This window comes from Phocoena phocoena, chromosome 10 (genome assembly GCF_963924675.1).
Source record: "Phocoena phocoena chromosome 10, mPhoPho1.1, whole genome shotgun sequence".
NCBI classification, from domain to species: domain Eukaryota; kingdom Metazoa; phylum Chordata; class Mammalia; order Artiodactyla; family Phocoenidae; genus Phocoena; species Phocoena phocoena.
In genome coordinates this window covers 6,871,094-6,895,446 of record NC_089228.1, presented here as the reverse complement: position 1 = coordinate 6,895,446, position 24,353 = coordinate 6,871,094, and the positions used below count along the sequence as shown (strand labels likewise).

Genomic DNA, 24,353 nt, shown 5'->3' with positions numbered 1-24,353 from the left:
TGCTTCCTGTGTGGCAGGCACGTTTTAAGCATTCTCTTTATGTAAGCTCATGTAATCCTCACAAGACCCCTGTAACATGGCTACTGTTTTCACATTATTTTACACATGGGCAGATTGAGGCACAGAGCCGTTAAGTGTCTTGTCCAAGATCGCACAGCTAGTAAGTGGCAGAGCTGGAATGTGGTTGGTTGAAGTAAAGTGAGCCTCCCCGTCACAGAGCTTGGTGGGGGTGACTGGGAAAGAGAGGGGGAGGACATTTGGATACCTGGACACTTATCTTGGCTCTGCCGTCATTGCCTGATGGATTGAACACGCACATACTGGACCCCTGCAGTGTGCTGGATACCAGCTGTCATTCAACCTGGCAAGTCACTGTCTGAGTTCCTCTGCCAGTGTGTAGCCTCGGGCAGTGTGTGATGATTGTGGAGTATTTTAAGAAATAAAGAAAATTATGAAGAGGAAAATAGAAATCACCAATTTTCCATAGCACCTATAAGTAACTACTACGGTATTCAGATTTTGATATATTTTCTTTAATCCTTTCTCTCTTCATACATATGCATGACTACACACACACGCACGCGTGCGCACGCACACATATATATACACACACTTATCCACACACAGACACACTTAATGTAAACGGGAAATCTGATTCCCTCTCCACCTTGGCGTAGTGCCTTCCTGGAGTCGGTAGTCACTCCTTCATTCATTCATTTGGCAAATGTGAGTCGTCAGTCAGGGCCTTTCTTTGTTCTAGGGAGTGCAGACATGAAGGATACACAGCCAGTGGGGAGAGTGAAGTGTGAATAACTCTACTGAGTGTGAAAATTGTGCAGTAGGATGGCCTGGGGGGAGTGGAGGGGGGCCAAGGGATCAGGCAGGAGGCCGTTGCAACAGTGCTGGGGAGGGTTCATTGGGGTTGGACCCAAGGCAGGGGAGGGGAGAATGAAGGGGGTGTATTGAAAGCTATGTATGACAGTGAACAGTGACTAATTAGATGGGGGAGGTAAGGAGGTTTCTAGGAAACTGGTTGGATGGTGGTGCCCTTGGTTGAGAAAATAACTGTGGGCAGAGAAGCAGGTTTGGAACTTGTTGAGTCTAGGTTGTTCACCTGGAACATTGGGATGCAATTCGACAGTCAGTTCTGGTGTGTGGGATGTGCCTGGAGATGAGAGATTTCGGGGTGTTCCTCATAGAGGTGAGAGATTCCTGGTGGAGAAGCTTATAAAACAAGATGATGAGTCCAGCCAGGGAGATTCAAGTTTCAGGGGAAGGCAAATGAGGAGGGTCTTAGTAGAAAAGGCCAAGAAAGAGCAGTCAGAGAGGTGGGAAGAGGGTCAAGAGGGAACAGTGACTTGGAACCCACCAGAAGAGGATTTCGGGGAAGAACCCTAGTCCTGGGAGTCAAACAGACCTGCTATCTGGTCCTGGCTTCAGTGTTTGCTAGTTGTGACCTTGGGCAAGTTCCTTAACCTCTAAGCCTCTGTTTCTGGAAGATGGGTGGTTAGGGTGTCATGTACTTTGAGTTACTTGATTTTAAGCTCTTTGAGGGCATGCAGTTGTCATCTCTACCCTGTTGCTGGGCTTTCAGGGTTTAGAGCATTTAGTACCTGGGAGGTTACTGGTGGCCTCCAGGGGTGGAGAGGGCAGAAGAGGTTTAGGAGGTAGGAAATGGAGTGGTCTTTGATTATTCTTTCCGTCTGACTCCTCATCCCTGTACTGATGTCTGATTTCAGATGCTGCCACCCCAATGTCTTACCTCTGCTGGGTCTCTGCACTGGAGAACAGTTTTACAGCTTGATCTACCCGTACATGGCAAATGGTTCTTTACAGGACAGACTCCAGGGTCAGGTAAGGGGCTCGGTCATGGTCAAAGAACAGGATTAGGCAGCACCCAGTTGGAGAATCAGGGTTAAGGACTTTTAGGAGTCCAGAGGGGAAGGGGGCCTTCGAGAGACCCTTCGAGAAGAGGAGGTGGGCCAAGATAGATAAGATCTGGCTAAACATCTTCAGGTAAAAACCTATTTAAAATGTCTTTTGACAAGAGGCATTTAAGTCAAGAGCAAGACAAAGGTACCCCATCGTGCTCTATTATTCAACATTGTTCTGAAGGTGCTAGCCAATGCAATAGGACAAGAAGAAGAATTAACGGAGTATGGAAATTGGAGGCAAAGTTTTATTAAAAAAATGCTATTCTAGTTAATTCCTATTTGCTCGTGAATTTATGGAATATTTCAGAAAAGATACAAGAAACTGGTGCCTTGACCGCCTCTGGGGAGAACTATGTAGATGGAGCATAGGTTGGAAGAGAAACTTTTACTCCACACCCTTTTGACCTTTTGCAGGTCATACTATGTGAGTGCTGTATCTATTAAAATTACCATTTTTAAGACAAGCCTCCTTCCCATAAAATCCTCAAACAGAGGGTAAAAAGTCATTCTGCAACAGAATTATTGCTTCCCTTCTCAGGGACCAGACGAAGCAGTTATTCATGGTATAATAATGATTGGTAGCTTTGCTGAACTCTCACTGTGTGCAAGACACCTTGGTAATGGCTTTACACATCTCCTTCGGACCTTGCCGCAGCCCTGGAGGTTTCCCCCATTTTCAAAAAGAGGAGTCTCTGGCACAGAGAGGCAAAGTGACTTACCCAAAGGAACACAGCTGACACATATCAGGGCTAGAGTTTAAACTGGGTTTGTGTGGCTCCAGATTCCAGAGTTTTTTTAGAAGAAACCCATTAGCGAGGCCAGTTCTTAGAGGATGTGGGACCTAAGAGACGACCTAAAAAATAAGAGGTGATTTTGCTTGGACATTCAGTGGCAGGTAGGGGAAGGTAGGGGGCTTTAGACCACCGATAATCCCCATCAGCTCTTGTGAGATCTCCCCAAATACTTATAAAGTCAGCCCATGTGCTTGGTGTGCCAGCACAAGCTCCCTAGCTCCTCTCCCAACCAGCCCCTCCTAGAGAAGAATTCCAGAGCTGCCACGTGATAGTCATGATAAAAACAACTTCTGTTTTTGGAGCACCCACTGTGTAACAGGCACTATGCTAGGGGCATACCATTCACTCCTTTGAATCCTTACAACAATCCTAAAGCACAGGGATCAACATTTCTATTTTATATCTGATGAAGCAGAGGCTCAGAGACGTTGGGTGTCTTTTCCGAAGTCACACAGCTAGTGCATGTCTGAGCTGGGATTTGTACCTGGATGTGTCTGACGTCAAAACCGGTACCCTGCCAGTAAACCATTGCTGGCCGAGCCCTGTTGCAGAGGACATGAGGGCTGGAGGAGAGACAGGAGCCCAGGACCCTGCCACTGGGACTTTACAAAGGCATATGTGTGACTGTTTTCTCCTCCTTTTCTTTCTCTTAGGGTGGCTCGGACCCGCTCCCCTGGCCCCAGCGTGTCATCATCTGCTCAGGGCTGCTTCATGCCGTGGAGCATCTGCATGGCCTGGAGATCATCCATGGCAACGTCAAGAGGTGAGAGAGGTGGGCTGGGCCCCGCCCAGGGCTGGGCTACAGGGATGAGATGTTGCACACTCCTGGGTCCCATTCCTCTCCCTCTGTCTCTCTTCTCTTTCACTTTCTCTCCCTTCCTTGCCTCTCTTGGGGCTCTTCTTTCTTTGTTATACCCTCGAACATCAGTGTTTCTGGGTTGTACTCTGTCCCTGATTGCTGTCAGCATGAACTGCCTGTCTCCACGTTTGTCTTTCCCTAACAAAAGTATTTCCCCCCAAAGCTTGTCGGTATTTCCCCAACAAGCCCTCCACTCCCCTGCTGTATTTCACTTCCCCTCCAGCAGCTGGTCTGGATCAGGTCCTTAAGCTGTGGGCCATGTCTGCCAGGCTCCCTGGGCTTTGGAGCTCCTTGCTCAGGGTCTTTGCAGAGACCCGTTCTTTTTTTTTTTTAATTAATTAATTAATTTTTGGCTGCGTTGGGTCTCCGTTGCTGCACGCAGGCTTCCTCTAGTTGCGGCGAGCGGGGGCTACTCTTCGTTGTGGTGCGCGGGCTTCTCGTTGTGGTGGCTTCTCTTGTTGCGGAGCACGGGCTCTAGGAGCGAGGGCTTCAGTAGTTGTGGAACGGGCTCAGTAGTTGTGGCATGCAGGCTCAGCAGTTGTGGCTCGTGGGCTCAGTAGTTGTCGCTCGCGGGCTCTAGAGCGCAGGCTCGGTAGTTGTGGCTCACGGGCTTAGTTGCTCCGCGGCATGTGGGATCTTCCCGGACCAGGGCTCGAACCCATGTCCCCTGCATTGGCAGGCGGATTCTTAACCACTGCGCCACCAGGGAAGTCCTGGAGACCCGTTCTTGCTTGTGCATCTGTTGTCACAGATACTGTGATGCAAGTTAGGTGTGTCCCCCAGCATATCAGTAACGTGCTCCCAAGACTGGAAGCACGGAGAGGGATTCCAGAAGATACCAGAAGATCTGGCAAAACTGAACTTGAAACCATAGAATTCATACTTCCTCAGAGTTCTCTCCCCATTTGGCAAGTGGAAGCCCTTTCCTCTTTTCTCCCCCCTGATTTTTATTTGATTGCACAAACAATTGTAATAGCAAGAAAGGAAATGAAAGGGCAAGTGGTCATCCTGGCCCTGCTGCCCTCACTCACCAGCTGGCCGCCATTTTTCTGGGTTTTTTCCCACCCCTGCCCACGCAGACATCTCAGCCCTAAGATAGCACCGTTACCTGTTTACCAATTCATATTCTCTTTTTCCCCATGAGTTAAACATGGTAAACATTTCCCCACATTGCCTGTCATCATTTTTCATGACTTCTTAGTCTTCCATTGAAGGTATTTGCCCATAATTTACATAACAAGTCCTAATAGTGGATATTGGAATTGCGTCTACTTTTTATGACAAAACCAAAGGCTTTATTGAAAGGGGACGCTTGAGCGGAGAGCAGCAGGGTAAGGGAACCTAGGAGAACTGCTCTCTGTGTCTACTTTTTAAAAACCGTTTGGGGTTAGTTTGAATATTTCTATACTTGAAGCTTAGTTTTTAAAAATTTAAAATTTTTCCTCTGGAGTACTTTCTGAGAGTGTTCATTTCCACGGTCCAAGAATTTTTTTTTTTTTTTTTTCTCTGTACGCGGGCCTCTCCTCACAGGCTCCGGACGCGCAGGCTCAGCGGCCATGGCTCACGGGCCCAGCCGCTCCGCGGCATGTGGGATCTTCCCGGACCGGGGCACGAATCCGTGTCCCCTGCATCGGCAGGCGGACTCTCAACCGCTGCGCCACCAGGGAAGCCCTCCAAGAATATTTTTATTGCTCTTCTTATTCCCCGTGATCTGGGCAGGTTAAGTCCCAAAGGATGCTGGCATTTAGACGTGAGTCAGCTGGGCCAGAGCTGGGGGTTGGAGCAGCTTCTGAAGAGATGGAGGCGGCACAGCCTCTGGGCTTGGCAGGCTGAGGTTGATCCGGGCTGACATCCATGGATGGCTGCACCTGTCTGGCCACCAAATGCCATTTCTGGGACAGCAGGACTAATCTTAGCTCCATCCCCATTTGCTGGTGGAGGTGGGCTCCCAATCCCCACCCCCCATCAGGACTGGCTTATAAACTTGTTGAGGGTCTTCAGTGACCCTAACTCGCTGGCACTGCTCACTACTAAGCTGTTTTCCAAAAGAGTTTCCATGGCAACCTCTTCTTGTCTACCTCAAAACAAGAGGGTTCTCTCTGCCTTCTTTCCCACAGCTCCAATGTCTTGCTAGACCAAAACTTCACCCCCAAGCTGGCTCATTCGATGGCTCACTGGTGTCCTGTCAACAAAAAGTCAAAATACACCACGATGAAGACCCGCCTTTTCCAGGCCTCCACCGCACATCTTCCAGAAGATTTCATCAGGGTGGGGCAGCTGACAAAGCGAGTGGACATATTCGGCTGTGGAATAGTAAGAGCTTCCTTCTCTGCTCAGATCTGGGCCTGTACACATTTGTCCTTCCCATGGCTCCTTTGTAAGCACATAATAGAGGCTCTTAGAAATGTTCCACCAAGTACAGCAGGGGTTGGCAAACTATGGCACACAGGTCAGAACCAGTCCAATGGCCTATTTTCTATGGCCTATAATTAAGACTAGTTTTTACATTTATACAAGATTGAATAATAACAGCAACAACAGCAATCATAATAAAAGAATATGTGACAGAGATTGTTTGTGGCTCACAAAACCTAAAATATTTACGATCTAGCCTGTTACAGGAAAAGTTTGCCAACCCTTGAAGTAAAGGCCCCCTGCCCCATGAGTGTCCAGATTCCAATAGGCTAAAGGTACCTCCTGACTTCCCTGATTCGCATCCAGCCAGCCGTCTAATTATCTATCCAGTTGTCTGTTTGTTCTTGTTTGTTCATCCATCTGTTTTGTCCATCTGTCCATCCATCCATCAGTCCAGTTGTTATCCAACCATTCATCGGCAACAGCCACCCATCCATTCAGTATCTATCTACCCATCCAACCTCTGTCCTTGTCACCACTGCTGTCCTTCAGTACTGTGTGTCAGGCACTTGGAATGTAAATGTAACTATAACACAATCCCTCCCCCAGGAGTTCATGGTCTGAGTGTAGCAGTCTCCAAAGAATACCAGTTCCCTGAGATCTCAATAGGTTTGATGTGTTTACAGGGTTTTGATGTGTTTAAGTAGGTTTGAGAAATGCTGGGTTGAGCAAGGTTAAGCAGGAAAAAAAAAAAGTTACCACAAAATTAACAAGAGCCTTTCATGTGGTAAATAGCCTTTAATCTGGTAATTGTGAATTCACCACCACCCAGCAATGGTATGGAGGTGGGCTCCCAATCTCCACCCCCCGTCAGGACTGGCTTATAAACTTGTTGAGGGTCTTCAGTGACCCTAGCTTGCTGGCACTGCTCACTACTAGGCTGTTTTCTGAAGGGGTCTCCATGGCAACCTCTTCCCAAAATGTTTCCCAAATTCCCTTGACTATGGAACCTTGTTTTCTTAGTATCTCTAAGCATCAGACACCTGTGGATCCCGGTCTGGGAAATGCTGGCTGAGAAAAGTGACAGTCGCTGGCTGACCTCTGCCAGGAGCCAACAGCTGCACCTTGGACCTTGCCTTCTCTCTTCCTCTCCAGCCTTAAACTCTATACTTCCTCTCTTTGACCACAGTCTGTCCATCTACCTCTCCCACTAATGCCCTTCCTCTGAGCCACTTTCTGCCCTCAGCCCAGCCTCCACATACCAGATTCTGCTTCCCTCTGTCTCCCAGCCCATCGGCCCTTCTGGTTTACTTGTCCCCCAATTCCTTCCCGCCTCCCCCTCCTCGCCCCCATCAGCCCCACTGCGAGGGGCTCAGTGAAGCTCAGCAGGGCCAGCCCAAGCTCCTGCTCCTTTAAGAACCAGTGGAACTGAACCCCAAGGCTGCCAGGCACTTATAAGGTAGAGCTTAAGAGCATGGGTTTGAGTCCCAGCTCAGTTACTTTCAGCTGTGTGACCTAGGGTGTCATCTATAACTCTGGGCCTCAGTTTTGTCCTCTGGAAAATGGGGGTATTCATACATATGGAGATTAATAAGATAACATATATAAACTGGTTAGCAGAGTATGTTGCATAGGTCAGCGTGATTATTATTATTGTGGTTACCGTTATTCTTCCTACCTTCACACCCTCACTCTTGATTCTGTTTACTCTTGACTTTTTAACTCAGCTCCTGATGCAACAATTGACTTTCCTATTCACTCATTCATTCATTCAGTGAGTGCCTACTGGCTCCCTTCAGTCTTTTTCTCAGCCCTGCCACTGATGGATGGTACGATTTTGAACTTTGGTTCTTGTTGTGGGGAACACTGCATTTCTCTGTGTGTTTTTTTTCTTAATTTATTTTTTTATTGACATATAGTTGATTTACAGCGTTATGGTCATTTCTGCTGTACAGCACAGTGACTCAGTTATACACATATATACATTCTTTTTTATATTCTTTTCTATTGTGGTTTATCCCAGAATATTGAATATAGTTCTCCGTGCTATACCGTAGTAGGTCGGTGTTCTTTTTGATGAGCGCTAAGTAACTTCTGTAAAAGGCCTGGCACAGGGCCTGCCATGTGGAAGAGGCAGAGGAAATGTCTTTCTATTTATTTCCTTATTCTTCCCTCCTGCCTTGGCAGGACCCCAGCCGGAGTCCCTTTTCCATGGGCTCCTCCGCCAGCTGCAGGGGTTCCCTCTGCTGCCCCCTCCTGGCCAGTGCCAGTCTGTTAGTAACCCTGCAGGCCCTTTCTGAGTGGAGGAGTTCTTGGCAGTGATGTGACCTTATTCTGACTTTGAGAGAAGTTGTGGGAGGGAGATTTGACACTAAGATGGAGTACCCACTGCCTCATATTTACAACCACTAGATCACCACGTACCACATAAGGATACAGGCTCAGATGCGGCGTGTGGGATCTTAGTTCCCCGACCAGGGATTGAACCCACACCTCCCTGCAGTGGGAGCGCTGAGTCTAAACCACTGGACCGCCAGGGAAGTCCCCAGATTTTAGTTTCTTGCCCAAAGATCACCAAAGCATGTAAGGAACAGAGTCAGAATTTGAACCCAGGTCTGTCTGACTATGGACCCCTTAGCCAGTGTGCTGTTATCTCTGCTGAATTTCTGTTCAAAGCAGGTTTCCCATTTATTAAGATACAGATCACAGTTTGTCAATTTTGTGGTGGCTTACACTGGCTCAGGGCTGTGCTCCTTTCTTAAATGGATGTATTAATGAACAAATAATGTAAATAAAGGCCTGTGGGTGAAACGTGCTATAGATACTGCCGAGATTTTCTGTCTAGAGTAGGTGTCTGCACATGGATTCCTCCTTTTCTTGAGATTAACATAGCAGTGCCTGCTTACCGTTCCTGATGGGTTTTAAATGAAAATATCTTTAGTATATATAGTGTGTGTATGTATATGTATGTGTGTATACAGATAGATGTATATATGTATATATATATAGAGAGAGGTGTGTGTGTGTATCTTGTCTATCTATCTGATGGTAATACACAGACATTTGGTTTTCATCCTCCCTACCTTGCTATCAATTAACTTAAACCTTCTCCTAGTAGCTGGGTGGTGTGTTTAGCTGGAGGAGGTGTTTAGTGATAATCCCACGTTCCAGATTTTGGGCAAGTGTCTGTGCTGGCAGATGGCAGAGCCAGGCCTGGAGCTCAGAATTTGTTCCTGAGAAGGAACTTCTTTCTTGGCCAGAAGCTCCTGGGTGAACTTGTGCATGTGTGTGTGAACCGTGCTAACTCCCTGTTCTCACAGGTGTTAGCTGAGGTCCTCACTGGCATCCCCGCGATGGACGACAACCGGAGCCCGGTTTACTTGGTAAGGGAACCAGTCACTTCTTTCTCACAGCTGTGAGGGGTCTAGGGGTGGGGAGGGCAGGGACCTCCACTGTACCCATTTTACAGATGCTAACGAGGCCTCAGTCCAGGGTTTGATTTGTACTTGTGCAAAGTAGCTGTAACCTTCCCCCTGCACCATCCAGGCAACAATTACGTTTTCATGATAAGAAAGTTTAGAATGTTTAGGGGAAATCCATGTCTTCTCTCTGCATGTCAGGCAATCATATAGAGTTTGTCTTTATTTTTTAAATTTTTTGGCCGCGTCATGCAGCATGTGGGATCCTAGTTCCCCAACCAGGGATCGAACCCATGCCCCCTACCGCAGAAGCCCAGAGTCTTAATTAACCGCTGGACCTCCAGGGAAGTCCTAGGGTTTGTCTTTAAATTGGTGAAAGTTAATTTCAGCCCTTTTAGGTATCGATAATAAAAACAATAATTTCCATTTTGTAGGTTTATAAGAACTGTCATTCAAATATACGTGTGCGTGTGTATAGTGTCATTTCAAAAATATAACAACACGCCCCACTGTGTGTCTGGCACTTTACATATGTTACTTTCTAGGTCCTCTGAATCCCCGTGAGATTGATCAAGCCGTTATGTTCACCTGCAGATGAGGTGAGCAGGCTCTGAGGTTTGCTTGAGATCTCAGCTTTACTAAGTATCAGAGTCGAGATTCTGAGTCACATCTGCTGGACTGCAGATCCTGAGTTCTTTTTTTTGTGTTTTTTTTTGCGGTACGCAGGCCTCTCACTGCTGTGGCCTCTCCCGTTGCGGAGCACAGGCTCCGGACGCGCAGGCTCAGCGGCCATGTCTCACGGGCCCAGCCGCTCCGCGGCATGTGGGATCTTCCTGGACCGGGGCACGAACCCGTGTCCCCAGCATCGGCAGGCGGACTCTCAACCACTGCGCCACCAGGGAAGCCCAGATCCTGAGTTCTTAACCCCAGTGCTCTCCTAACTCTTTAATTCTCATGACAGTCCAGCCATACGGATTCATCATCGTTATTATTACCATGCCCATTTTACATATGAGAAAACTAAGGCCAAGGTGAAGAGACGTATCTTATGACCCCCAGCGAGATGGCGGAGCTGGGATTTGAACCCATGTCTTCTGCAGAGCTCTGACCCCTATGCAAGCCCTCATCCTCTTCACTAATTTGAGAGGGGAGCACTTTTCTGACTTGATGTGGAGGCCATTGGAGCAGCTGGCTTTTTTGTGACTAGGCTCCAAAAGCATCCCCTTCACCCTGGGGTGGGAAGCTGAAGACCTCCCCTATACGCGGACAGTCACGACCTGTCCCTTTGCTGAATTCCCAGAGCTCTGCCCCTTTTGGGCACCAGGCCCCCGGTACTGCAGAGAGGTCGGTTTGGTCAGCTCAGATGTGGTTCGGGGCAGTTTGGGACAATTTCTCATATTCCGACAGTTTTCTTCAGATGTATTACCCAGCACATTCACCCAGGGATTGAATGTCACAGGGGAAGGAGACTTTGGAGACACTTAGGTGAAACTTTCCAGAAGGCCTTTTTGGTAAATGGTTTCTAAAAACATGGAGGAAATAATTTTTTTTTAATCTAGTTTCTTTCTCTTCTTCTGGACCCAAATAGGGTCTCCCATCATCCCTTGTTGTGGTACTTATAATTCATTGTACAAAAAATTAAAATTCAAGTCAGAGATGAAAGCTGTGGCCAAGTGGGTCCAGGGTGGGAGGAGCCAGCCTCTCCTCTACACTCGGGAGTGTTCATGGCTGCAGTGTCTCTGGAGGTCATTGGGTGGTTTCCATCAAAATTTAAAATGTGTGTACCCTCTGATGCAGCAATTTCACTTGTACGCTAGGGAAACGCATACAAGTAAGAAAGACAGAGAGACGAGGATGTTCGTTGTAGCACTAGTTATGGTAGTGAAGCATTGCTCACAAGTGAAATATCTATCAATTGGGAGGCGGTTAAAAAAATGACGATATGATCATACACACCATGGAACACCATGAAGTTATTTATAAAAAAAGCTTTATGAGTATGTTTGTAAGTACTTATAATGAGGATAAAGTGTATAATATGATAAATGTTGACATTTGTGTTTATCTGTGAAATCGTCACCAAATCAAGATAATGAGCATGGCCACTACCCCAGAAGTTACCTCTGCTCATTTGTCACCCTCCTCTCACCCCTCCCCACCCTGCCATCCCCCGCAGCCATTGGTCTGCTTTCTGTCACTGTACAACTGTACAAAAGTTTCTCTTTTCTGGAGTTTCCTGTAAAGGAAACCGTGGAGAGTGTGTGTGCTCTTTTGTTGTCTGGCCTTTCCCACTCAGCATAGTTTTTGTGGGATGCACCCATGCTCTGTTTGTGTGTTGGAGTTCATTTCTTTAGATGCCAAATGATGCTCTAGTGTGTGGATGTGCCCCCATTTGTCCATTCACCTGTTGACGACGTGTAGGGTGTTTCCAGCGTTTGACCAGTACATATAAAGCTGCTGGTACCTTTGTGTGGGGATCTCAGTGTGGACGTATGCACTTATTTCTGTCAAGGTGTAATTCACACTTCTGAGGTATACAAAAATGGTATGAGTTTTGACAAACGTAGATGGTCGGGAGACCACCACCACAATCAAGATATGGAATATTTATTTCATTACGGAATATTCCCTCACGTCCCTTTATAGTCAATCCCCTTTCCCCGCTTCCAGGCCCTGGCAACTCCTGATCTAGTTTCTGTCTGTGTCGTTCCATCTCTTCTGGAGCGCTGTGTAAGTGGAATCGTAGAGCGTGTGCCCGTTCGTTGCGGGCTCCTTCCACTTAGCGTGCTGCCTTTGAGATTCATCCATGTCGTATGTATCAGTGGTTGATTCCTCGCGCTGCTGGGGAATACTCCGTTGTATGGATGTCCGACCATTTGTTGATCCGTTGACCGGTTGCTAGACATCTGGGTTGTTTCCCGGTTTTGGCAATTCTGAATAAAGCTGACATAAACATTCTTGTTTTAGAAAAAGCAAAACAAGAGAGACGTGTATGTTCTGACAGGGAGATATCTGCAAGTGAGAAAAAATCAAGTTCAAAACAGTATATATAGTGTGATCCCGTCTTTGGTACTAAATAGATGAATGAATTTACAAATTGTATCTTATATTTTCTTATTTATCTGGGGCTAATATAGTACCTACCTGGTAGGGTTTAGTGAAGATTAAATAATATGTGACGTATGTAAAACAGTGACTAGAACATAGTAAGCCCTCTGTGTGGTAGCTATTATTACTACTACGCTTACTTTAATAGCTCTTAGGAGATGGCTTGCCATTGTTATTGTATATAACTAAAGTGATTATAACTGTGGACTTTTATAGCAGAAACTCTAGAAAAATGTAATCCAGCCTATTAGCAGGGGTTGCCTTTGGAGAGTTGAAATAAGGGGAGGGGTTAACTTTTGCCCTAAAACTTCAACTGCTTCTATTTTAGTTTTTAACAACAACAAAAAAATGTTTTTAATAATACTGTTGATTTTGACTAATTTCTTTTTAATTAAAATGTTTAATTCAAGTAATCTGCATACTTGGCTTAGAAAACGTAGCAGCACCTAGCAACTACTCCAGGCCTCTTTCCCTGGCCTGCCTTCAGGGACGCCCACTTCCTTAACAAGTCCTTTTTATGGGGCTTCCCTGGTGGCGCAGTGGTTGAGAGTCCGCCTGCCGATGCTAGGGGACGCGGGTTCGTGCCCCGGTCCAGGAGGATCCCACGTGCCACGGAGCGGCTGGGCCCGTGAGCCATGGCCACTGAGCCTGGTGCGTCTGGAGCCTGTACTCCACAACGGGAGAGGCCACAACAGTGAGAGGCCCGCGTACCGCAAAAAAAAAAAAAAAAGTCCTTTTTATCATGGACAATTTCAAACATACACAAAAGTCAAGAAAAGAATATAAGGAATCTCCATGCATCCATCCCATCAGTTATCAACATCATCCTTTTCTTATTTCTTTTGCAACCCCCAAACCATTTTTGTCTGTGTATTTTCAAGCAAATCCCAGATATTGTTATTTCACCCATAGAATTTAGTTTTCTTAATTACTTATTATCATTTAATACCCATTTCATATTTAGATGTCCCAGATTGTCTCAAAAATTACTTTTTAAAGTTGGTTCGTTTGAAACCAGATGCAAGCAAGGTGCCGTGTTTCTGAAGACTTTGGTTCTCTCGCTGCGCCCCTCCCCCCTTCTTTCTGCCTGGCATTGCATTTTTGCATAAAGTGGGTCGCTTCTGTGGTAGACTCACGTGCTGGATTTTTCAGATTGCATCTTGTTGTATCCTTAACTTGTTTCTCTGTTCCCCCTGTTTCCTGTGCCCTGGTTGTCAGCCCTTGAGACTTGATTAGAATCATGGTCTAGGTGGTTCTGTGTACTTCCTTTTGCATCACAGCCTGAGGAGTGCGGCAGACTGCCCTCCTTTTAGTACTAAGATTCATCAGGGTTCAGGTGGAGTTGCTGAGTCCCTCCATTACTAAGTTCCCCGTCACTCTGCCTCCAAGTGTTCTTGATGGAGGATGGCATCTTGTGATGGCGGTTACTGAGTGAGACCCAGGATTTCATGGGCTGTAGTCAAGTGGGGAGCACTTACACCGTTCCTTCAGGGCAATCACTATGCACAGTTTCTCATTTGTTTCAGATGGTGGTAACCTCCATATCCGTAAATAATACGCTTCTATTCTTTTTTTTTTGCGGTACGCAGGCCTCTCACTGTTGTGGCCTCTCCTGTTGCGGAGCACAGGCTCCGGACGTGCAGGCTCAGCGGCCATGGCTCACGGGCCCAGCCGCTCAGCGGCATGTGGGATCTTCCCGGACCGGGGCACGAACCCGTGTCCCCTGCATCGGCAGGCGGACTCTCAACCACTGCGCCACCAGGGAAGCCCCGCTTCTATTCTTATTTACAGATTTGTCAACTTTAAATACCATTACACTTTTAAAAAAAAATAAATTTTATTCATTTATTTATTTTTGGCTGCGTTGGGTCTTCGTTGCTGCATGTGGGTTTTCTCTAGTTGCGGTGAGCAGCGGCTCCTCTTAGTTGCGGTGCCCGGGCTTCTCATTGCGATGGCTTCTCTTGTTGCAGAGTGCGGGCTCTAGGCGCGCGGACTTCAGTAGTTGTGGCGCGCGGGCTCAGTAGCTGTGGCTCACGGGCTGTAGAGTGCAGGCTCAGTAGCTGTAGTGCACGGGCTTAGTTGCTCCGCGGCATGTGGGATCTTCCCGGACCAGGGCTCGAACCTGTGTGCCCTGCATTGGCAGGCGGGTTCTTAACCACTGTGCCACCAGGGGTGTCCCACCATTACACTTTTTAAAAAGATAAAAATCTAAAAAGGCAGAACTCACATGAAAGAATCGTGCAAAGGGGCATTTAAAAATGAACCCCTTGCCAGTTTTAGGTTTTCAGTCTACAGGTACTGAGTTATTGATGGTGTCAGGTGTCTAGGTATTTTTTGGATTCTTAGAAAGCCCATTTTCTCAATTGGGAAACTGAGGCAGAGTGGGGACTATTTTGTTTTGTTCTTGAAGCAGATATCACAACCCATGTCTGATAATCTCTGATAATATTTTACTCTGAATTATAACTATTTGTATACAAAGCTGTATGAAGCAGTAAAAATTTAGTTTTACATTTAATAAATCACTTCTATTAAAAATAGTAAAATTACACAAAAAGGAAGAAACTTAACCAGAAAATAAATTAGCTTGTACAATATATGAAAACATTTGTAAGGAACTTACCATCTGCCAGGTACTGTTCTTGGTGTTGGAGATACAAAGTTAAAGTTCTTACGCTCCTGGAGCTTTCATTCTAGGGGAGGAGAACAAAGGATACTTAAGTAAATGAAAATATGTGTAGTTCCAGGCCAGTGGTAAGTGCTATGAAGAAATGTGAAGTAATGTTAGGGGACAGAGTGAAAGAGTTGGAGGAGGGCTGTTTTAGGTCAGGGAAAGCTTCTTGGCGTAGGTAACATCAGAGCAGAGACCCAAATGAAGGGAGGGTCCAGGACATGATAAAGCTCAAGGGAGGGGCATTCTAGACTGAGAGAAGAATAAGTGCAAAGGCCCTGAGGCAGGATGAGCTTAGGGGCTTCCAAGATAGAAGGAGGAGACAGAGTGGCTGAGTACAGTGAGCTAGAAGGACAGAGGGAGGAGAGGAGATGGGATAGGTCTGCAGGGGCCAGATTGTCACAAAATCTGGGGTTTCTGAAGGCCATAGTTAACAGATGGGGACGTATTATAGGAGGTCAGGAACTGTTGGTGTTAAAAACAAACACACAGGGCTTCCCTGGTGGCGCAGTGGTTAAGAATCCGCCTGCCAATGCAGGGGACACAGGTTCGAGCCCTGGTTCGGGAAGATCCCACATGCCGCGGGGCCAGTAAGTCCGTGAGCCACAACTGCTGAGCCCGCGCTGTAGAGCCTGCGAGCCCAACTACTGAAGCCCGTGCGCCTAGAGCCCGTGCTCTGCGACAAGAGAAGCCACCGCAATGAGAAGCCCGCGCAGCGCAAGGAATAGAAGCCCCCACTCGCCACAACTAGCGAAAGCCCGCGCACAGCAACAAAGACCCAACGCAGCCAAAAATAAATAAATAAAATAAGTAAATTTATTAAAAAACACACACACCAAAAAAAACCCTTTTATTTTTCCAAATATAAATGCAAAACAGGCTTGTAGAACATTTAGTAAATATAGGAAAATATAGAAAATAAAATAGAAATCGTTCTTGGAGATGACTACTGTTAATATTTTACACCCTGCCCCCTGGTATTTATTCTATATATGTATATATACACACAGTTTATATTATTTATATTTATATATTTTATATTATTTATTACATGGATTTTCAATTTTTGCATTTTATATAGCATGAAATATTACACAATATTTTTATATAATGCATGTAGCATATAACATAAAGTGCATTGAAATATTTCTGTATAAATATTTTATATAGTTATTTAAAGTATTATATATTGTATATAAATATATATTATATATTATATGTTATATATAATTATATAAAATGTTTTATGTCGTTATATGTGTAACCATATAAAATACTGTATATCTATGAAATATCATTACAAATACGTATATATAAAACATTGTTTAAAGTATACAATATTTTATATATAAATAAGTATATATGTAGGATATACATGGAAAATTTATATATAAATGTTATAGTGTTTACATAAATAAATATACCACAAATATAAAAAAATACATATAAATCTCATATGTTAATATATGATAGATTAATGCACTATATACTATATCAATCAATATTATACATAATTATATTACATATTAATTTCCTATATTTAATATATTTAATCAGTACAAGTAATATATTTGTAACCTATTTATATAAGTAGGTTTATATTTATATAAGTTGCAAATAAGTAAATATATACATGTGCAATGTAATATATAATTTGTACTATACAAATATATAGTAATATATTTATTATTATTTATACAGCATATCTTCTGTTTTAGGAATAGTTCAGATTTCTGCTTTCTAAGTAGCATAAAATGTTGTAACATGTAAATACAAAATTTAAAATATACATAATATTATATATAGTACATCTCCTATTAAATATACATGTGTCAGAATCCTACATCCTAAAATGTTTATTTTGTATCATGAGAGATTTTTCCTGTAAATGTTATTAATAAGATGAGTTATTGGGGTAAGTAAAGTGCTCAGCACGTAGTAAGTACTATATAAATGGTAGCTATTATTACTATTAATTATTATCACTAATAGACTATTGAATGTTGATTGTGTCAAGTATCACACTTTTTCACACGTTATGCTTTAGATGCCCTATGTCATTTAATTTTTGTGTTAGTCCTATTATCCCCATTTTCCTGATGAAGCAACCCAAGGCCCCCCTGCCTGACGGGGCTTATGAGTGTGGTACGGAATGCCCTGTACATGTGGGGAATTTAGCAGTTCTCCAGTTCTGCCGTTTTACTCGGTCCTGGGATCCTTGCAATTAGTTTTAAAAACACTGTTGGTTTTCTGGGTGTTTGCCGCTCTGGTGCAATCCTGGAGGTGGGTGGGGCACGTGTGGTTAGACTCCACACCCCTGCAGCTCACACGGAGGGTATTTCCACTCTTCTTCCCACAGAAGGATTTACTCCTCAGTGAAATTCCCAGCAGCACCACACGGCTCTGCTCCAGTAAGACAGATGTGGAGAAAGTGATGGCCAAGGAGATCTGCCAGAATTACCTGGAGAAGAGAGCAGGGAGGCTGCCAGAGGCCTGTGCCGAGGCCTTGGCCATGGCCGCCTGCCTCTGCCTGCGGAGGCGCAACGCCAGCCTGGCGGAGGTGAGCCTAACGTTCAGCCTTCCCCCAGCAGTGAGCCCTGTCCTGCGTCAGCAGGGCCTCAATTCCCCGGCTGCATGAGTCTGCTTTACCAGGGGCTCTGTCACGATCCCTTTACTGATGCCCTTACCGAGAAGTGATTTCATACACCAGGGCCATATTTGTTTGCAAACAGCAGTATCTGCTGGAGCTCCCAGCAGCCAAACTGGAGTCTGGTCCTGAGGGTGCCCAGGACCACACCCTCAGATATAACAGAAGTCCGTCTGCTTTCTCTGAACGGGCTTTATTTCTCCTCCTCTCTGTAGGCCCCTTCTCATTCCCTCCATCCTCTTGGTCAGGGGATACAGCCGTATTCATTTACAGGTCATGGTTCTGTCTTCACTGAGCGGCCCAATTCCAACCTCTTAGTGAGAGAAACTGATTGGCTTAGCTAGGGTCAGGTGTCTACCTGTTGGCCTATCAGGTAAGGTGGGGGTCCGGTATATAAACCCGGTGGCCAGGGGGTCAAGCCTGGAAGGTGGAAGGGCCAGGTTCCAGAGAAAGGGATCATTCCTTAACCCATGGACTAGGCAGACATCAATCACCGCAGAGGATAAAACATTTTCCTATGGACAGGATATGCAGAGGGGGTTTCCATGGTAACAGGTGTAAATTTGGGCACCAACTTTACTAGGCCTTTCTAAGTACAAAATAACTGCCTGAGAGGGCTCATCGAGATCATCCCACGGAGTGATTTTCCAGGGATGCCTGACAGAGAGGGGCTCCTTGGGAAGAGGCAGGAAGAGGGCTGTGGATGGCTGCAGGCCCCACCCATGACTCCAACCAGACATCCACTGTCACTTCTCATAATTGTATTGGGTTCTCAGTATTTTATCTGAGGAAAGGGTTTGGTAGCTGAAAAAAAAAATCTTCAAACACCACTGTTAGGGCTTCCCTGGTGGCGCAGTGGTTGAGAGTCCGCCTGCCGATGCAGGGGACACGGGTTCGTGCCCCGGTTCGGGAAGATCCCACGTGCCGCAGAGCGGCTGGGCCCGTGAGCCATGGCCGCTGAGCCTGCACATCCGGAGCCTGTGCTCCGCAACGGGAGAGGCCACAGCAGTGAGAGGCCCGCGTACTGCAAAAAACAACAACAAAAACAACAACAAAAAACACCACTGCTGTAGCCCAGCCCTCCCCTTTTACAGATGGAGATGTTGAGGCCAAGAGAGGGGGAGATGAGGCCAGAGGGAGTTTCTGTCAGAGCCCTCTGGACTCCTGGCTCAGCCCCAGCTCTACCCTCTTGCACCAGGACATGGCAGGAGCTAGAGACCAAGTCACCGCTCTCAGTCTAGGCTGTGCTCCAGCTGCCCGTGTGCCACAGTGTTCAGTCACTCATTCAGCAGTGGTGTGCTGGGCCCCGGGGATATATCGGGGAACAAGGCAGGCCCAGTTCCACTTTCCTGGAGTTCACAGACATTGTGTAGTAACCATCTGGTGAGCGCTGGTGTAGCATATTACGGGAGCCCCACGCAGGACTTTCCCAAGGAAGTGATGTGTAAGCAGATGAAGAGCAACCGAAGCAGAAGGAACAACTCATGCAAATAGCCTGAGTTGAGAGAGAGCTTAGAAGGTCAAGGGCCTGGAATAAGGTCAGAGTGGCTAGAACACAGAGTACCTGGGGCAGAGTGGCTTGTGATGAGGCTGCTGGGGAAGGAGGAGCCCGACAACAGAGGGCTTTGCAGCCACAGTCAGGATTTTGAGGAAGTCACTGGGGGTATTAAGCCGTGGCAGGACATAATCAGACTTATGTTTTAAAAAGATCTCTCTCCCTCAACCACTTATTCTTTCATTCCTTCATTCATTTTACTCTTTTGTTCAGTGTATCACTTAAAGTACATTCAAAGAAGCTGCTATAATGAGGAGACTCCAAGTGAGATAAAAGTTTGTTCTGTTTAGCTCAACAGTTTGAATGTAGGCAGTCCAGAGCTGATGTCGCAGTGCCGCAGTATTGGGGGATTTGGGCTCCTGTATTGTTGCTCTGCTCCCCTTATCATGTGACTTCCACTTCGGAATCCAAAAAGGCTGCTTTAGCTCAGGCCATCACATCTGCATTCCAGCCACTAAAAGGGGGTTAAAAAGGAGAACATATACCCTTCCTCGTAAGGGTGTGACCTGGAAATGCACATATCACTTCTTCTCCCATAGGCCAGAACCTAGTTATGTAGTTTTGTAGTTTTTAGCTTGGCAAGTATTTATTGGGCATATGTTGTGAAGATTTGTCTCAAAAGGTGACATTTGAACTGGGCCTTGAAGCATGAGGAAGCATTTGCTATGTAGAATAAAGGGGATAGGGCACTTTCATATACAAAGAGGAATGAAAATGGTCATTGTCCGCAGTATTTCACAACCAAGCTAGGAAGTTGAGAGGTCAGTAGGGTCATGGCCTTGAAGAGAAGCAGACTTGGGTTTAGTGGTCAGCTCTGCCACTCACTGACTGGGTGACCTTAGGCAGGGAACTTAACCTCTCTGATCTTTTAATTTTTTATTTCTAAAAAGTCATTTACATTATGTGTCAAATGTGCTTTGTAAAGTGCAAGGCACTGAGCAAATGAAATTTGTTATTTTTACTAAGGGTAGGTTTGTGTGCCGTTTATGTGTGTGTGTGTGTGTGTGTGTGTGTGTGTGAAGAAGAAATATTCCTTCCCTGCCTGCCTCTAATTTTACTAACCTCCCTAACCAGAAAAGCCCTCAAGGGCAATATCTATATTACTTAGGGCATTTCTAGCTGAAAGTGATAGAAACTCAACTCGAATTATTAGATTCGACCCACAGACACACACGTAACCACGTAACAGAGAAGGAAGCAGGGAGCCTATGAATGAGAGGATGAATGATTTATTGCTCATTTAACCAAACTGCAGGCAGCATAGGTATTGCTGGGGCAGCTAGACCCAGGGTCTCAACCAGCAAAAGTACAAATATCTGTATCTCTGTGCCTGTGGCGCGTTCTCTCTCTCTTCCCCAAGGTGTGTGGCTCTGTGGCTGCTGTGGAAGAGCAGCTGAGAGGTCAGGAGACGTCGCTCCCTTGGAGTGGTCTTTCCGAGTGCACAGGCTCTTCCTCCAATACCCCAGAAGAAACGGACGACGTGGACAATTCCAGCTTCGAAGCCTCCTGCTGCATGAGGGAGGCACCCTGGGCCGGGGCTGCCTACTCGCCTCCCCCCCCAGCGGATGGAGAAAGTGAGCTGCCGGCTGGTGGGGCAGTGGAAGCTGACTCCTCCTCTGAGGCCCGCGCCAGTGCAGAACCTCCCCAGGATGGTAAGCGTGGGATCTGAGTCCTTATACACTCTCATTTATGTCCCCAACTCAGTCTATCATTTATTCCTTCTCTCCTGCATTCACGCGTTCATTTGCTTATCCAGCTGTTCACCTGCCAGCTGGCCGCGCCAAGAGAGTCATCCTCCTTCTCCCCCGGCCCCCGATGTCAAGTCCCTCACTCAGTCCTGTCCACTGACCTGAATAGCCCTCTGCTCCATCTGCTTCCCTGCATTGCCCGTCCCCGTCCCCCTACCCCTCATCTAAGCTACTCTCCTCTTGCTGGATGAGCGCACAGCCTCCTTGTGGCCTCCCTGATCTGCTCTGGCCCCTCACCAGTTCTTCATCCAGGGGCCAGCCAGAGTGGTTTTTAAAAACAACTCATGTCACTCCTCGTTTAAAGCCCTTCTGTGGTTCCCCACTGCACTTAGAGACCAAGTAAAAACTCTCCCTTGGGACCAGCAAAGCCCCTTGTGGTCTGTCACCGGCCGCCTCTCTATCCTCACTTCACACCTTGCCAGCTGCTTCCAAAGATAGCTTCTATTTCTGACCCTGGGGTCCAAACACACCAGGTTTCCTTCTGAAATAAAAATTCGGAAGGCCTTTACAATTCAGCGTCCTCATCCCCTGGTAAACGTGGCTCTGTGAATGTCTCAGGCTCTGACCTTTCCTGTTGTTCCTCCTCCCACATGGAGGTGAGTGGAAGAAGAGAGAGAGAGTGTAAGCTTCATTCTAACATTGCCCCCCACCCCCAGGGGAGAAGCATGGAAGCCCCTCCTCTCTGAAAGGTGGGGGCAGGTGACAGGCCTTCCCTGAAAAGGCAGAAGCAATGACAATGCTCATTCCACTCAGGGCCTGATTCAGAAGTCCGATTTAAGTGAAAAACTCTGACCAAGTCTGACTTTCTAAGAATTATAACAACTGTTTCCAAATACCTTTTGTTCAAGTTCTTTACTTTCCATTGAATGTCAGCTACAGAGACTTCGTGGAAAATTGAGATCAATGAGGCCAAAAAGAAACTGATGGAGAATATCCGGCTCTACAAAGAAGAGAAACTGGATAGCATTGAGCTTTTTGGCCCTTGATGACTCGAACATAGCTGAGGACCCTCGTCCTCCATTGGAAAAATGAACGTCAATCGAGAAAAAGATCTAAGGAAGAATCAAGATCTCCCAGGAAACACCAAACATCAGCTTCCCTTGGGTGGCGGCAGAGACACTTCCATTTTACCAGAGTGAGTTAGGGGAGACGGGACCTCAGCTTTCAGAGACACAAAAATCCATGAAGTCCTCTTCCTTTCTGACATTTGTCAATCAGAGCTCTGGGTTATCAGGAGACTGAAGGGGAAACCCTGATACATGAGCCCAGGATGTGGGCGATTTTGTGGTTCCGGGGAGCATGTGACGATAACCACCCTAATAGATGCCATTGCCTGGCTCTCACCCTTGACAACCGATTGAGCATTCTGAGCGCTGATGGAACTTTCCAAAGCTAAGATCTCTGGGTAATATTTGCTACCAACTGCCTGCAAACTTCCATGACCTTTACATGAAAGACTTTCAACTTGTGTCCCATTTCGGTTCTTCACTCCCTCGTCAAGGTCTCAAGTTTTACAAATGCCAGACACCTGGCAGAAGGCTCTGGAGGTTTTCTGCTTTCTCTTTCAGAAATATTGCAGCCCACAGATATTTATTTAATGCCCACTCTGCACCTTTATCCTCCCATTCCACTAATGCTAATATTTTAAATAGAGTTTTTATTTAGAGAGTATGTATTATTTATGGCTGTAGATAAAGAACCAGGAGAACTAGGTTCATGTTTGATTCTGCTGCTAATTTAATTTCTGGAACCTCAGTTTCCTTGTAAGTAACATGCATTCATCCTCCCTCCCTGGGCTGTTGGGGAGGAACGGGTGAGACATGGCTACAGAAATACTTTGAAAATGTACTTGTCCTGTTTTGTTAAATAAATTTTTAAAAAGACATTAAGTGTTTATTTTTGTCATGTACCTAACATTTATTGCAGTGGGTATATTTCTGAAAAGTCACGTTGCAAGTCTTTTAAAATTCAGCGTGTCCTATTTTATTTTTTATTTTTTAATAAATTTATTTTATTTATTGATTTTTGGCTGTGTTGGGTCTTCGTTGCTGCGTGTGGGCTTTCTCTAGTTGCGGTGAGTGGCGGCTACTCTTCGTTGAGGTGCGCGGGCTTCTCATTGCGGTGGCTTTTCCTGTTGCGGAGCACGGGCTCTAGGCGCGCGGGCTTCAGTAGTTGTGGCGCGCAGACTTAGTTGCTCTGCGGCATGTGGGATCTTCCCGGACCAGGGCTCGAACCCATATCCCCTGCATTGGCAGGTGGATTCTTAACCACTGAGCCACGAGGGAAGCCCTTACTTTTATTTATTTATTTATTTTTGGCTGCGTTGGGTCTTCGTTGTTGCACACAGGCTTCAGTAGTTGTGGCACTTGGGCTTAGTAGTTGTGGCTTGCAGGCTGTAGAGCGCAGGCTCAGTAGTTGTGGCACATGGGCTTAGTTGCTCCACGGCATGTGGGATCTTTCTGGACCACGGATCAAACCCGTGTCCCCTGCATTGACAGGTGGATTCTTAACCACTGTGCCACCAGGGAAGTCCCACCCTTGTCTTAAACTCTGGTGGCTGTGAGGATTCAACCAGAGTCCGTGTTATGTGCCCTGAATATGACCTGGCGTGTGGTAATCACCTTAAAATTATGAGCAGTATGTTTCCAAAGCGTTTTGAGCAATAGAGGACAGTTGCCAATTGGGTAATATTACCCAGACAGATTTGCATTTCTAGACCAGGGCTTCACAAATTTCCCAAGAAGTCAGAGAACCACTTTGAGAATCTATGAAAGCTTTGGACCTTCTTCCTCCAGCAAGCTGTAAATTCATACACAATTCTGTATATGAATTCCAGGGGATCATGAGCACCAAGGTGTCTTTCCATGAATTCCTAGAAGGAACGCCTGACTTTTTTTAAGTTAATAGATGCACACAGCAACAAACAAAAAACCCAAACAGTACAAAAGATTACATAGGGGATTCCCCACTGGGATCTTAGTCCCTCATTTCTTCTTCTCAGAGGCAACGGCTGTTACTAGTTTGGGGATTCTTCCAGAGATGATAAAAAAAATGTTTTAAAAAAATCTTTGTGCTCAACTTCATTGGTTATTAGGGAAGTGAAAATCAAAACCACCATACAGAGAGACACCCCTGGGGGAAAAATATCTTCTAAAGAGATTTCTGAGAATGACCGGAAATTCCAATTAAAATAAGATAGATTTATTTTGACAAATATTGCAATACTAACAACATTTCTCTGAATGTGGGTACTACTAAGAGCA

The 24,353-nt window shown here is 46.0% G+C and overlaps 1 protein-coding gene across 2 annotated transcripts in view; it reads left to right on the top strand.

Moving 5' to 3' along the window:
- The window catches only part of IRAK2 (interleukin 1 receptor associated kinase 2), a 57,068-nt gene extending 34,096 nt beyond the window's left edge, over positions 1–22,972 (top strand). The window contains exons 7-13 of one of the 2 annotated variants that reach the window (XM_065885366.1): positions 1,740–1,854; positions 3,382–3,491; positions 5,705–5,900; positions 9,263–9,325; positions 17,500–17,700; positions 20,703–20,994; positions 21,964–22,972. In XM_065885366.1, the coding sequence (XP_065741438.1) occupies positions 1,740–1,854; positions 3,382–3,491; positions 5,705–5,900; positions 9,263–9,325; positions 17,500–17,700; positions 20,703–20,994; positions 21,964–22,076 (1,090 nt within the window). In that variant the 3' untranslated portion in view covers positions 22,077–22,972. The remainder of the gene's footprint in view (positions 1–1,739; positions 1,855–3,381; positions 3,492–5,704; positions 5,901–9,262; positions 9,326–17,499; positions 17,701–20,702; positions 20,995–21,963) is intronic. The other variant, XM_065885367.1, reaches the window with a different exon arrangement.
- The last annotated feature ends 1,381 nt before the right edge of the window (positions 22,973–24,353 follow it).